The 13,969-nt window shown below is 42.4% G+C and overlaps 1 protein-coding gene across 5 annotated transcripts in view; it reads left to right on the forward strand.

Moving 5' to 3' along the window:
• The first annotated feature begins 454 nt into the window (after window positions 1–454).
• STARD3 (StAR related lipid transfer domain containing 3) overlaps window positions 455–13,969 on the forward strand; it is a 49,185-nt gene continuing 35,670 nt past the window's right edge. Inside the window, exons 1-3 of one of the 5 annotated variants that reach the window (XM_089687969.1) lie at window positions 456–611; window positions 5,959–6,226; window positions 13,719–13,796. In XM_089687969.1, coding sequence (XP_089544095.1) covers window positions 6,014–6,226; window positions 13,719–13,796 — 291 coding nt within the window. In that variant the 5' untranslated portion in view covers window positions 456–611; window positions 5,959–6,013. The other 4 variants (XM_089687972.1, XM_089687971.1, XM_089687970.1 and 1 more) reach the window with 4 other exon arrangements.

Below are 13,969 nucleotides of genomic sequence, written 5' to 3' on the forward strand. Positions count from 1 at the left end.
ACCTCTGCTTAGTAAACTGATCTTTTACTGTAATCTCCCGAGATTATTGTACAATCAGCCATTTTCCAAAGTTTGTAGACCGTTCTCCAGCGTTTGGAGACCGTTCTCCCTTCGTTCAGAGAACTGCTTCATAAACGGCATTCACAGGAGAACTGTGTTCTCCAAGAATGCCGAAGAACTGAGCAGCGATCTATTACCGCTGGTTCATAAACGGACACCATAGTGTGTATTCCCCGGGTTACATATTTGCACCTCAGCAATAAAACCTGACAGGGGTTCTAGTCCTTCTCCACTACAAAGATTTTAAAAAAAAACCGTTTTCCCTGCAGTCTCACTTGAGGAGATGAGTAATGGCGGCCTCCATATCTGTGTCACTACCACGTGACCTGGAAGTGACCCCAGTGGGGTGGTAGTACATACAGAGGAGGGGAAAACCGTGTGAGCGGACCCGGTAGGAGACTTCTATGTGGACCTACAGCGGAAGGCGGTATAACAAACGAGCTCCTACACCGGCGCTGACCTCAGGACACACCTCCATGTCATGTGACCCGGCAGGGGCTTCCGCCTCCCTACTTCCGGGTTGTGTGAGCGGCGGAGGCGGTGATTATAGTGTAAGTCGGGGAGGACCGGAGGAGGGGGGAGATGCTCCGTGAGTGTGCGGCCAGGGCACCCCTCGCTGTGAAGTCTTACCCCGGTGTGCCGGTACTTCACTGTGTTGTGGGAGGTTAGGTCACAGTTGTTACCAGGATGATATGTCGGGGCAGTCATTGTCTTGTACGGGGCAGGAGAGAGCCTAGTGCCCCCTTCAGACGGGTCTGTGCTTGTTGTGCGGTGTACGGGTGGAAGGGACCCATTCATTCCAAGTCACTTAGTATGTGTTATAGAAAGGGGGGCACAGCTATGGGGGGGGGGGGTGACAGGCGTAATGAGGGGGGTAGGACAGTTACAAGGTGGGGGAGGGGTGCAGCAGGTGTATTATAAAAGGGGGAAGGGGTAGGACAGGTGTAATGAGGAGGGGTATGGGAAGGTGTAGTGTAGGACATGAGGGAGGAAAGGGGTACTGCAGGTGTCATGCAAGGGATCTGCGTGGAGAGGAGTGCAGCAGGGGTGATGGGGGTATCACTGTATTATAAGTTGGGGGGAGGAGGGGGTGTGATGTAAGAGATTAGGGGGGGGAGGTGTATTGTAGGATAGTTGAGAAGGGATATGACAGGCGTAATGACAGGCATAATGTAAGGTACCACAGGCATAATGTAAGCTGTGACAGGCGTAATGTAAGGTACGACAGCTGTAATGACAGGCATAATGTAAGGTACGACAGCTGTAATGACAGGCGTAATGTAAGGTACGACAGCTGTAATGACAGGCGTAATGTAAGGTACGACAGCTGTAATGACAGGCGTAACGTAAGGTACGACAGCTGTAATGACAGGCGTAATGTAAGGTACGACAGCTGTAATGTAAGGTACGACAGGCGTAATGACAGGCGTAATGTAAGGTACGACAGGCGTAATGTAAGGTACGACAGGCGTAATGTAAGGTACGACAGGCGTAATGACAGGCGTAATGTAAGGTACGACAGGCGTAATGACAGGCGTAATGTAAGGTACGACAGCTGTAATGACAGGCGTAATGTAAGGTACGACAGCTGTAATGACAGGCGTAATGTAAGGTACGACAGCTGTAATGACAGGCGTAATGTAAGGTACGACAGCTGTAATGACAGGCGTAATGTAAGGTACGGCAGCTGTAATGACAGGCGTAATGTAAGCTGTGACAGGCGTAATGTAAGGTACGACAGCTGTAATGACAGGCATAATGTAAGGTACGACAGCTGTAATGACAGGCATAATGTAAGGTACGACAGGCGTAATGACAGGCATAATGTAAGGTACGACAGCTGTAATGACAGGCATAATGTAAGCTGTGACAGGCATAATGTAAGGTACGACAGCTGTAATGACAGGCATAATGTAAGGTACGACAGCTGTAATGACAGGCGTAATGTAAGCTGTGACAGGCGTAATGTAAGGTACGACAGCTGTAATGACAGGCATAATGTAAGCTGTGACAGGCGTAATGTAAGGTACGACAGCTGTAATGACAGGCATAATGTAAGCTGTGACAGGATTAATGTAAGGTACGACAGGCGTAATGTAAGATGTGACCAACGTAATTTAAGGTACGACAGGTATGATGTAAGCTGTAGAAACAACGGAAAAAAAGGGGGCGCACCAACCTTGTGCATTACTTATGGTGATAGCTTTATTCATCCAAAGCAAAATATACTCACAAACATTGTAGAAACAAAAGTATGTCAGATAAAAAGCGACCAGTACACCGGATCAGCTCCCAAACTTGTGAGGACCCTCTTAGGCTGTCGTGTTTCAAAGAACAGTCTCCTCTTCCTCAGCTCCTCAAAATGCGTCAGCCTAATAGGGTCCTCATGATTTTGCTGATCCTGTGTACTGGTCGCTTTTGTTTCTACAATGTTTGAGTATATTTTGCTTTTGGATTAATCGAGCTATCACTCTAGGTAATGCAGAAGGCTGGCACACCCTCTTTATTTCCCTTTGTTTCTACAGTTGGTTCCTGCGGGTTGTCCCGCAACCCCTAGAGGGTAGCAAGGCTAGTGCTGGTATTTGATGCATGAAGGATGTGTCACAGTTCCATCTTTGTACACCATTCTTGAGCGCAGGGGACTGATATATTTCTGTATCAGAAATCATGTAATGTAAGGTACGACAGGCAGAATGTAATGTAAGCTATGACAGGCGTACTGTAAGGTACAACGGGCATAAAGCAGGACATGAAGGGGCAAAGGGGTATGGCAGGTGTAGCAAGCAAATATTACGCAGACCAATTGTATAAGGGGTGCTTTGGGTGTGTGAAGAAATGTTAGAGGATATTTTCTCCTTCATTATCCTCATCCTGCATTAACGTGGTTGCAAAGGCAGAAGGTTTTTTTACCTGATTGCATTCTATGCAGTCAGGTAAGGGAAAAAAAACCTGTATGCACCCCCACAGCCCCAACATGCCCCCCCCAATACATACTTGAGGCAGTGGCGGGGGGGGTTAGGAACAAGCCCAGTTATGTATGTCCTATAGACACACAGAGTGGGGTTTGGGAATGAGCATGCACAACTGCCCCCAGAGCAGGCGGCTTGCTATGGGGGAAGTTGGCAGGGGGGTGGAGCCTAGAATTCTGCTGAGGGATCCCAGAAGAGGAGGATTGGGGCTGCTCTGCGCAAAACCATTGCACAGAGCAGGTAAGTATAGCATGTTTGAAAATCTTTTTTTTTTAAATTAACACAATTGGTTTAATCCCTTGACGCCGACGTCACACAAATATGCGGCCTCACCAAAGTGAGTTTTTTTCCGTGGAGCCGCATATCTGCGCACCTTTCTTTGTGCTGGGAGCGTGCCGCACAGTGCGCTCCCACCACAAAATCCAGATTGTCACTGAGAGCCCCGGGTCCCGTTCTAACGATCGGGACCCGGAACTCCCGATTCCGGGTCACATGATCGCTGTGATAGCCTCTGATTGGCTATCACAGTGATCAGTCACTGTACAGCCCGGCCCCCTTGTTTTTCTTCTCTCTATGAATGGAGGAGAGATACATTGTATCTAACTACTGGCATAGAGGGGAAAAAATGTTTGTTTAAAAAAAAAAAAGGTAAATATATTTTAAAAAAAGAAATACCTAGATCAAGGTTTGATCTAGTTCAGTGCCAGGGTAAGTGTTTGGGTCAGGGTCAAAGGTCAGGATTTAAAAAAAAATTGGTGTCAGTGTGTTTTAGGTAAACAAAAAACAAAATGTGCACTTCTGTGCTGTACAAACAACAAATAACATACACATATATGGTATCACTGCGATTGTCAAGAGCTGGAAAATTTATTTTGGGTTGTTCTTTGGTGGTAGGTTATGGTAGTAACAAGAAACACACAGCTAAATTTAAAATGATTTTTTTTTTTTTACTATTTTGGGCCAGTTTTCCTTTGATAATAAAAAAAAAAATCAGGATTTATCCATTACATATACCACCAAATGAAAGCCCAATTTGTCCTGAAAAAAAACGCGGTATAATTCACCTGGATGTACAAACTAGTTATGATATGTACGGTTTTACTAACACATGACAACGTTGCAAAGTTGTGCTTCGGCGGTAAGATTTGTTTTACCCTTAGGATGAAGGGGTTAAGGTTGCCTAGGGGAAGAATAAGGGATTTAGTCATTTTTATTTTGGCTAAGTATTATTCTGAACAATCTGGTTTTTTGCTTGGAATTCCCTGTGTACAATAGTGTTTTTGCTGGTATGTGAGGATGCCTACAGAGCTTCCTTGTTTTACATTTGCTGCATTAGAGGCCATGCTGCCTGTGTCGGGTTTCTTGTACATGGCTGCACAGAGCTTACAAAATCCCTCTCCAAGAAACCACGTCTGCCTCCTACAGCCACCCACCCATTGGGATGAATTAGAAGGTTCAGTTATGTGCCAGGGTTGCTTGTGTACAGACATATGCTTCGAGCATAGTATGAGTTTTGGTGGTGTAACTACTCATCCATTCTGTGGATATTCCTGCAACTATTTTGTTGTTTCATGAGTTTTCCTCTACCAGTCATTAGGGGGGAAGCTCTAAATGGAGGAAGCAAAGCTCTACCTCTACTGAGACAGCCGCTCCCACATAGAGAAACAATGCAATACAAGGCTTAGTAAGTCAGTAATCGGGAAATCAGCTGCAGAGAGACCACAGACAGTACTGGTGACTTCGTCCTCTACTTCCCTTTCTTGGGCACAGCTTCCAGAGTTCAGGTTCTGTTTAAATGGGCTCTTAATATACAATACACTTATTCTAATTTGTCCACCATGGCCTGGTCTAGCTTGGCTGCATTTTTTGCTACATATCTGCATTGCTGTGCCATTCAGAATGAATGACAATGTGTACATTGTGTGTATTATTGCAACACAAAGGTGTGAAGGAATGTTGTCAAGGTGAAATACTAAAGAAGGACAGGCAAATATATTTATGTTCATATATACTGAATGTGTCCTATGAAGGTGTACATTTATCCAGGTCACAGGTATATAGTGGTTAGTCACATTCATTTGGACTTTTTCTGAAATGTTGATGTTTTGTTTAACCACTTGCCCCCCCTCCCCCTCCAGTCCAGGCCATTTTTTCTGCAATACGGCGCTGTACATAAATGAAATTTAGGTCATTTGTTTCCCACAAATAGAGCTTTGTTTTGGTGGTATTTGATCACCTCTGCGGTTGTTATTTTTTGCGCTATAAACAAAGACTGACAATTTTGAAAAAAAAACCAAAAACAATATTTTTTACTTTTTGCTAAGAAAAAAAATCCAATTAAAAAAAATGAAAAAAAATGAATTTTGGCAAATTCAGTCCAAAATGTATTCTGCTACTTGTCTTTGCTAAAAAAAATAAATCCCAATAATTGTATATTAATTGGTTTATGTGAAAGTTATAATGTCTACAAAAGGCGGTATATATATTGGAATTTTATTTATTTATTTTTTTGTATACTAGTAATGGCAGCGATCAGCGGGACTGCGGCGGGCATTCTGACATTGGGGGGAACTGATTGTCACTGACATCTCCGGTGACACTAATACAGTGATCAGTTCTAATAAAAAGCACTGACACTGTACTAATGACACTGGGCAGGAAAGGGTTAATTTCCAAGGAAGCTATAAAGGCTGGGGGTATGTTCTGGTAGTTCGTAAAAGTGAAGACACTGCTTAGGCAGTGAAACATCTTAGGCATTACAGAACAAGTCAAGTTTGGTGTGACTACTACTAGCTGATTATATTTCACAAATAATATTGCAGTGAGCAGTAAGTGTTTCTGGTAACATATGAGAAGGCAATGATGTGGGAGGTAAGTCTGTGCCAGTCTTAAAGGTTTGAACCTGTTTACTCCCCTTTCTTCCTGACAGATGGATTGGTGACCCCTGGTTTCCCTAATGTTGACACTTCTCTCCACTTTCCAAGATGAGTAAACTACCAGGTGATTTTCAGTCTGACCTGGAACGAAGTCTTCCAGCTATTGCCTCCATCAATTCATCACTGAGCCAAAGCCTGTCTCCTCAGTTTTTTCTGCCTCCAAGACAGCGCAGGGCCATTTCTGATGTTCGTCGGACATTCTGCCTTTTTGTCACATTTGACCTTCTCTTCATCTCTCTTTTGTGGATTATTGAGCTCAATGTGAGTACCAAAAAAAATGTATCCGTTTATACAATACAATGCATGATTTACAGTATCTCACAGAAGTGAGTCCACCCCTCACATTTTTGTAAATATTTTACTATATCTTTTCATGTGGCAACAATGAAGAAATGACACTTTGATACAATGTGACGTAGTGAGTGTACAGCTTGTATAACAGGGTAAATTTGCTGTCCCCTCAAATTAACTCAACACACAGCCATTAATGTCTAAATCTCTGGCAACACAAGTGAATACACCCCTAAGTGAAAATGTCCAAATTGGGCCCAATTAGCCATTTTCCCTCCCCGGTGTCATGTGACTCAGTGTTACAAGGTCTCAGGTGTGAATGGGGAGCAGGTGTGTTAAATTTAGTGTTATCGCTCTCACTCTCTCATACTGGTCACTGGAAGTTCAACATGGCACCTCATGGCAAAGAACTCTCTGAGGATCTGAAAAAAATAATTGCTGCTCTACATAAAGATGACTTAGGTTATAAGAAGACTGTCAAGACCCTGAAACTGAGCTGCAGAACGGTGGCCAAGACCATACAACGGTTTAACAGGACAGGTTCCACTCAGAACAGGCCTCGCCATGGTTGAGCAAAGAAATTGAGTGCACATGTTCAGCGTCATATCCAGAGGTTGTCGTTGGGAAATAGACATATGAGTGCTGCCAGCATTGCTGCAGAGGTTGAAGGGATGGGGGTCAGCCTGTCAGTGCTCAGACCATACACCGCACACTGCATCAAATTGGTCTGCATGGCTGTTGGCCCAGAAGGAAGCCTCTTCTAAAGATGATGCACCAGAAAGCCCACAAACAGTTTGAAGACAAGCAGACTAAGGACATGGATTACTGGAACCATGTCCTGTGCTCTGATGAGACCAAGATAAACTTATTTGGTTCAGATGGTGACAAGCGTGTGTGGCGGCAACTAGATGAGGAGTACAAAGACAAGTGTGTCTTGCCTACAGTCAAGCATGGTGGTGGGAGTGTCATGGTCTGGGGCTGCATGAGTGCTGCCGGCACTGGGGAGCTACAGTTCAGTGAGGGAACCATGAATGCCAACATGTACTGTGACATACTGAAGCAGAGCATGATCCCCTCCCTTCGGAGACTGGGCCGCAGGGCAGTATTCCAACATAACAACCCCAAACACACCTCCAAGAGGATCACTGCCTTGCTAAAGAAGCTGAGGGTAAAGGTGATGGACTGGCCAAGCATGTCTCCAGACCTAAACCCTATTGAACATCTGTGGGGCATCCTCACATGGAAGGTGGAGGAGCGCAAGGTCTCTAACATCCACCAGCTCCAAGATGTCATCATGGAGGAGTGGAAGAGGACTCCAGGGGCAACCTGTGAAGCTCTGGTGAACTCCATGCCCAGGAGGGTTAAGGCAGTGCTGGAAAATAATGGTGGCCACACAAAATATTGACACTTTGGGCCCAATTAGGACATTTTCACTTAGGAGTGTATTCACTTTTGTTGCCAGCGGTTTAGACAATAATGGCTGTGTGTTGAGTTATTGTGAGGGGACAGCAAATTGACACTGTTATACAAGCTGTACACTCACTACTTTACATTGTAGCAAAGTGTCATTTCTTCAGTGTTGTCACATGAAAAGATAGAATAAAATATTTACAAAAATGTGAGGGGTGTACTCACTTCTATGAGATACTGTATATTACCTCCTGTTTGCAAGAATAAGCTTGTATTAACTATAAAATACAAGTCCTCTGCACCACTGAGGCTGGATGAGAATTCAGTAGTAACTTGTCTACCAAACAATAAAATTGATTTATAGTCTACATTTGACCATCAAACTCATAATTTTTTGGCATTCAAAAGTTCAAAATAACATTCTTTCTAGGGTCAGGAGCAGGAGGTGATAACTCATCTGTCACAAAAATAATAAACTAAATGGAACACTTAGATTACAAGCTGCCTTCTTACCGGTTTAGCAGTAGGACTAAGGCAGGCCATAGATGATGCAATTTTCTTTCTTGCAGCCATGGGTTGTAGGAAAGAAAATTGCTTGATTCTCCCATCAAAGCAGTCAGTATTGATGGGGGAATCCCTCCCGCGGAGATATTGTTTCCCCCAGTGGGAGTGCAGGAAGCCGTCCTTGCCAGGAGAACACATTGATTACTGCTAGCAGCTATAGCCGCTGGCAGTAATTGTAGGACAGAAAATCTGACATGCTGACTGTACCCAAGTTGATCGATGGATCGATTTTGGGTACAATCAACCTTCACATAGATGGTTCGAATGTCTGCCGGTTCCTGCTGAACCGACCGAGTTTCAAACCGTCTATGGCCGGCCTAAAGGATAAGTTCACCTTTTTATAGTAAAAAATAATAAATGCCCCTTTTTTTTGCAGGTAAAAAAATTAGCATTTTATGATTTTTGTCTGCAGGAGCTTTGTAAAGCATTACACCAGCGATCAGCAGATCTCTGGTGCCATGCAGGTCTCCTGCAGATCTGTCAATTATATCTTGCCCGTACAGGATAAAGAAGCAAGCAGATATACTGACAGAATTAACTACCACGCTGCTCCACAGCACTGTGGTAGTTCATTGAGGACTACAAGCCGACAGCTGCTAAGGTTGTCAGGACTTGTAGTCTCTAATTCATAGATGACTGTGAATGAGTGATGTGGGCAGAGCCCCTCACGGCTGTGTTTTTTTTTAAATTTGGCAGCTAGCGAGAGGGGAGAAGATCCCTCGCTAGCTGTCAAAGCAGGGAGCGGTCTGTAACATCCCTATCATGTTGTATGTAGGGATGGACAGGTTATTGCTGTATACTGGAGCTGTTCAGTCTAGAAGTCAGGAGCATTTTTAAAGTAAACCAGCTATTAAAATTCACCACTCGTACAAATCAATGGGATGCATGTCCACATTACAAGATGTTTGTATTTTTTACATTTGTGCATTCTTGTTCTTTTATATACATAATGGTTCTGACCGTATTTCTAAAGCTTAGACAAAGATCTCTGGCTATCACAAACAGTAATGCAAAACAAAAATCTGATATGTTGCAGCTTTGATGCAATGACTGCAATAGTTTTCTTTTTTTGATGCTTTTTTTTCCTTTTGATCCAGTCAGTAACATACCTCCCTTTCTTAGGCCTCATTCACACGAGCATACCTATCTGTACAATGGTGCGAAGGTCTGTCTTTGCCAGTACGGAATGTATCGGTGTTCCATGCATTTGTGTGTAGGCAGCCCCATTTATGTCTATTACGATGCAACAGCTACATGGATACAGTCCCCGATAGCACACTGCGTTCTGGAAAACGCATCTGCTCGATTGTTAGATTGGGACTGGTGGGTGTGTTCATGCTGACGCTGCATCCCAGTAGGCACTGTTATTACTGCCTGCACATGAATGAAGGGAATACCTGTGCATCCCGTGCGGGCAACAACAGCCTTTTACATAGATGTACATACATGGATGTTGAATTCCTATCGCCTGATGCTCTGGGTGCTGGGCAGGTAGTTCTTTGGGGTTTTTTTTACCTTTTTGCCCTGCTCTGGGCAAGCAGCAGGGCTCACCTGTCAGATGGAAGCATTCGGGCGGCAGCGCTGCCGCCCAAATGCTTCCACACAGTGCCAGCCTCTCCCCCGCCCACTTTCTCCCGTGCTCTGCTTGCCTATCTGCGGGCCCGGGACTGGCTCACTACCATCAGCTAGAGGGGAGGGAGGAGAATGGACACGTCCTCTTCCTTCCCCTTTTTGTCCTGACATGGAAGTGACGTTATGATATCACTTCCGGGTCCCTGTTGAGAGATTCCTGGCCACAGAGGCCAGGAAAGAATGTAATGCAGTGTACTGCATTACATTCAGTGGAGCAGAGGGGAGACATCCAGGGTTTTTTAGACCTTGGATGTCTCAATAAAGAGAACCTGTCACCAAATATTATCACATAGAGAACTGTGATAATGTGATGGAAAAAAAAGTTGTTTTTTTTTAATTGTACAAAATGAAAGTTACAGCCAAGCACATAACAACCCCACCCCTACATGTACGTACATAAAAATGTAAAAGCACACACTGGAGCGCCTACGGATGAAAACGTCAATTGCGATACACATGTCACATATCGCCGCACACGCCAGAATGAGAGCAATAATTCTAGCACCAGACCTCCTCCATGACGCTAAACTGATGACCTATGAGGGGCTTTAAAAGTGTCACCTATAGAAAATATAGGGTACTGAAGTTTGTCGCCATTTCACGAGCGCACGCAGATTTAAGGTTTGTCATGTTGGAAATCTATTTACTCGCTGCAACCTCATTTTCATATTTTACGGAAAAATAGGGTAATTTATTGTTTTTTTTGTTTTGTTTTGTTTTGTTTTTTTTTTTACGGCCTAAAATTAACTTGTATTTTTTACTGAAATTTTGCGGTAATATCATGCAACATAAAAAATTAGAACTACCACAATTTTATTCTCCTAGAGCAGGGGTAGGCAACCTGCGGCTCTCTAGCTGTTGTGGAACTACATTTCCCATGAGGCATTGCAACATTACAAAACTGACAGTTACAGCTATGACTTGCAGAGGCATGATGGAACTTGTAGTCCTGCAACAGCTGGAGAGCCGCAGGTTGCCTACCCCTGTCCTAGGGTGTCTGCTTTCAGAAAATATATAATGTTTGGGGGTTTTGCGCAATCTTCAGGCGTAAATTTTTTTTTTTTTTTTTTTTTTTTTTTTTTATGGCTCTGGCAGCGAAAAGGATAAGCCTGAAACACCCCTTTCCTGAGGAGTACCCAGTCGGTGCTCATTACACTGAAAGGTCTCTCTCCTCCCTGCCAGTCCCCAGGTGCAGTGCTGGAGACAGGGAGGAGAGGAGGAGATAAACAACACAATATTAAAATTATTACACGTTTAAGTCGCCGTAAAACCCCTTTTTGTTTTTAAAACATTCCTAAAATTACCTCTGATTTGAATACGGTTTTGGTTAAAAACATTTTTTTTTTTTTTATCTGGACAAGTAGATTGTCATGAGGGACAAATAGATTGGGGCACTGATTTAGGCCCTGGACAAGTAGTTTTTTCAAAAATGTCCACACCCCTGTACATATAGGTATGCCTGTGTGAATGAGGCCTTAGGATGGTTATGCTTTGTTGTCCACTGTATTTTTGGAGAAGCCACCCTTAGGCAGCAGTATTGTTAACCAGGGGACAGGCCAGGATACAATTGTATGCACTAGCACAGTTAGATGGACTTGATTAACCCCTTGACTCCAACCGCACACAAATTAGCGGCCTCACAGAACTGGGCTTTTTTCCATGGGGCCGCTAATCTGCGTACCTGTCTTTCTGCTAGGAGCGTGTGCCCAGCACAATGACCAGGATGTCACTGAGAGCCCCCCGAGAACTCACGCTATCACAGTGATCAGTCACTGAAGCCCACCCCCCCTTGTTTTCTTTGAATGGTGGAGAGAGTTAAATTTTATCTCTCCTTTCAGAGAGAGAAAAAAAATAAGCAAAAATACCTAGATCAAGGTTTGATCTAGTTCTGTGCCAGGGTCAGTGTTTTTGTTTTTTGTTTTTTTTTAATTTTAAATTAGTATCCGTGTCAGTTAGTGGCAGGATAGGATGTTTGTTTTGTTAAAAAAATAAATAAAAGTAAAAAAGCAAATTGCACACTATATTGTTTCTGGGCTGTACTACGGGTACAAACAACCAACATACACACGTGTTAGGGGGTCAATAACACAGGTCAATCAGAGCCGCCTTTTACATGTGACCAGCTGTGTCCAGTCACAGCTCATCACATCTAAACAGGAAATGCCTTTTTATTGGCATTCCTCTCCTCACGCTGACAGTGCGGGAGGAGAGGTGAACAGGTAAGCTGCATTTCTTCACTGGTCATCGGTGTAGCCCCATTGGTGTGACCAATAGTGCCCATCTGTGCAGGCTTTCTGTGCCTCCTCAGTGATGCCTATCAGTAAAGGAGAAAAATAACTTATTTACAAAACTGTTTTAACAGAAACTGAGAAACTTCGGTTTTATTTTTTTGTTTGTTTTTTTTTCAATATTTTTTTTTTTTGTTTGTTTAGCAAAAAATAAAAACCCCAGTGGTGATTAAATACCACCAAAAGAAAGCTCTATTTGTCTCAAAAAAATGAGAAAAATTTAGTTTGGGTACAGTGTTGCACCGCACAATTGTCATTCAAAGTGTGACAGCGCTGAAAGCTGAAAATTGGCCTGGGCAGGAAGGAGGTAAAAGTGCCCAGCAGGCAAGTGGTTAAAATAATTATATCCATGAAAAACGTCTCGGGCTTTAGTAGTACTTTAATATTAAAGATTTATATTTCCCCTTCATGTCTGACTCCCAGTTAAAATACCCTGTACATCCTACTATAAATTAACTCCTCATAGTAGTGATTATCTGCTGATTTTGTATTATAAAGGGCTTAATTTTATTTTATTTATTTTTTTAATCATCATGACTGCTGCTACTAAATGTCTTAGGGTTCATGTACACTGGCAGCTCCTAAACTTTTGGAATATTTTGCCAAAGCTCCTAAACTCAACTCCATAACAGCCTGTGTGTCCATGCACAGAGTTTTAGGAGCTGCCGCGTTTAGGTGAGGTTATACCTTCCTCTCCTGAACAAAGAAGAATATCATTCTGGATGTTTTGCCCGCTGGCAGCAAGAAAATGCAAAATGCGACAAAAACACGGTTCCACGTTTACGCGCAGTTTTGTATTGATTTTTGGACGAGAATATTCGGAAAAAATTCTTTGTACATTCGATGAATAGATGAATGTTGTTCATAAATTCCACTTGATTTTAACATTCGTTTTTAAAATTAATGTAAATTCTGAACAAAAACACATGCACTGTCCAAAAATTGGTTTAATCGAGAAATTCTGCTCCTTCGAATTTCCCTTTCACTGTGGTACAAAACGAATGTCGATTTTAGAAAATTGAGTGTTCTTTAAAACTAAAATTTTCAAACAAAAAATTAATTTGTGTTATAAGTGACAGCAGGTGCAGGTAGCTTGTATCAACCTACCTGCCTATGACAAGGGAGTCAACATACTTTGTTACAGTCCTGTCAGAAAATATGCAAAACAGTGTTTTAGTTTTTCTTTTTTTTTTTTCCCTTTAAATAAACATTTTTGCCTCTGAATATATATATATATATATATATATATATATATATATATATATATATATATATATATATATGTATGTATATATATATATATATATATATACATTTTTTGTTTTTTAAACTTTACAAATTAACTAAATTCTACATCAAAATTTTTGGGGGGGGATTTTTATCCCATTAATCAAAACGATAATCAGGCAACTAATCGGTTACGAAAATAATCATTAGTTGCAACCCTATTTAAATCACGGTTTCCATTTTAATTCCTGTGGCTAAAAATACAATTATTCTGTTAGCGTTATACTATTTTTGCATGTTTCAGTGATCAGTGTGTTGACAGAGATATTTGTTTTCCACAGACTAATAACGGGATTGAGAAGAACCTAGAAAATGAAATTATCTATTACAAATTCAGCACCTCATTCTTTGACATATTTGTAAGTTTTTCAGTCAGCAGCCAATATGTTCTAGAAAAATTTCTTTCTAAACCAATGTTCTAGGTCTTCTTGTCTGGGTATGGCATTGTTGCTGAAAGCAGATTTTTGGTACAGATGGTTTGGTATGGTTCTGCTGTGATATTACAGTGCTGGTAATCAGGGCTTAACAGCTT

The sequence above is a fragment of the Staurois parvus genome, unplaced genomic scaffold (genome assembly GCF_062004578.1).
Source record: "Staurois parvus isolate SC_StPar_1 unplaced genomic scaffold, SC_StPar_1.0 ptg000442l, whole genome shotgun sequence".
Taxonomy (NCBI): Eukaryota; Metazoa; Chordata; class Amphibia; order Anura; family Ranidae; genus Staurois; species Staurois parvus.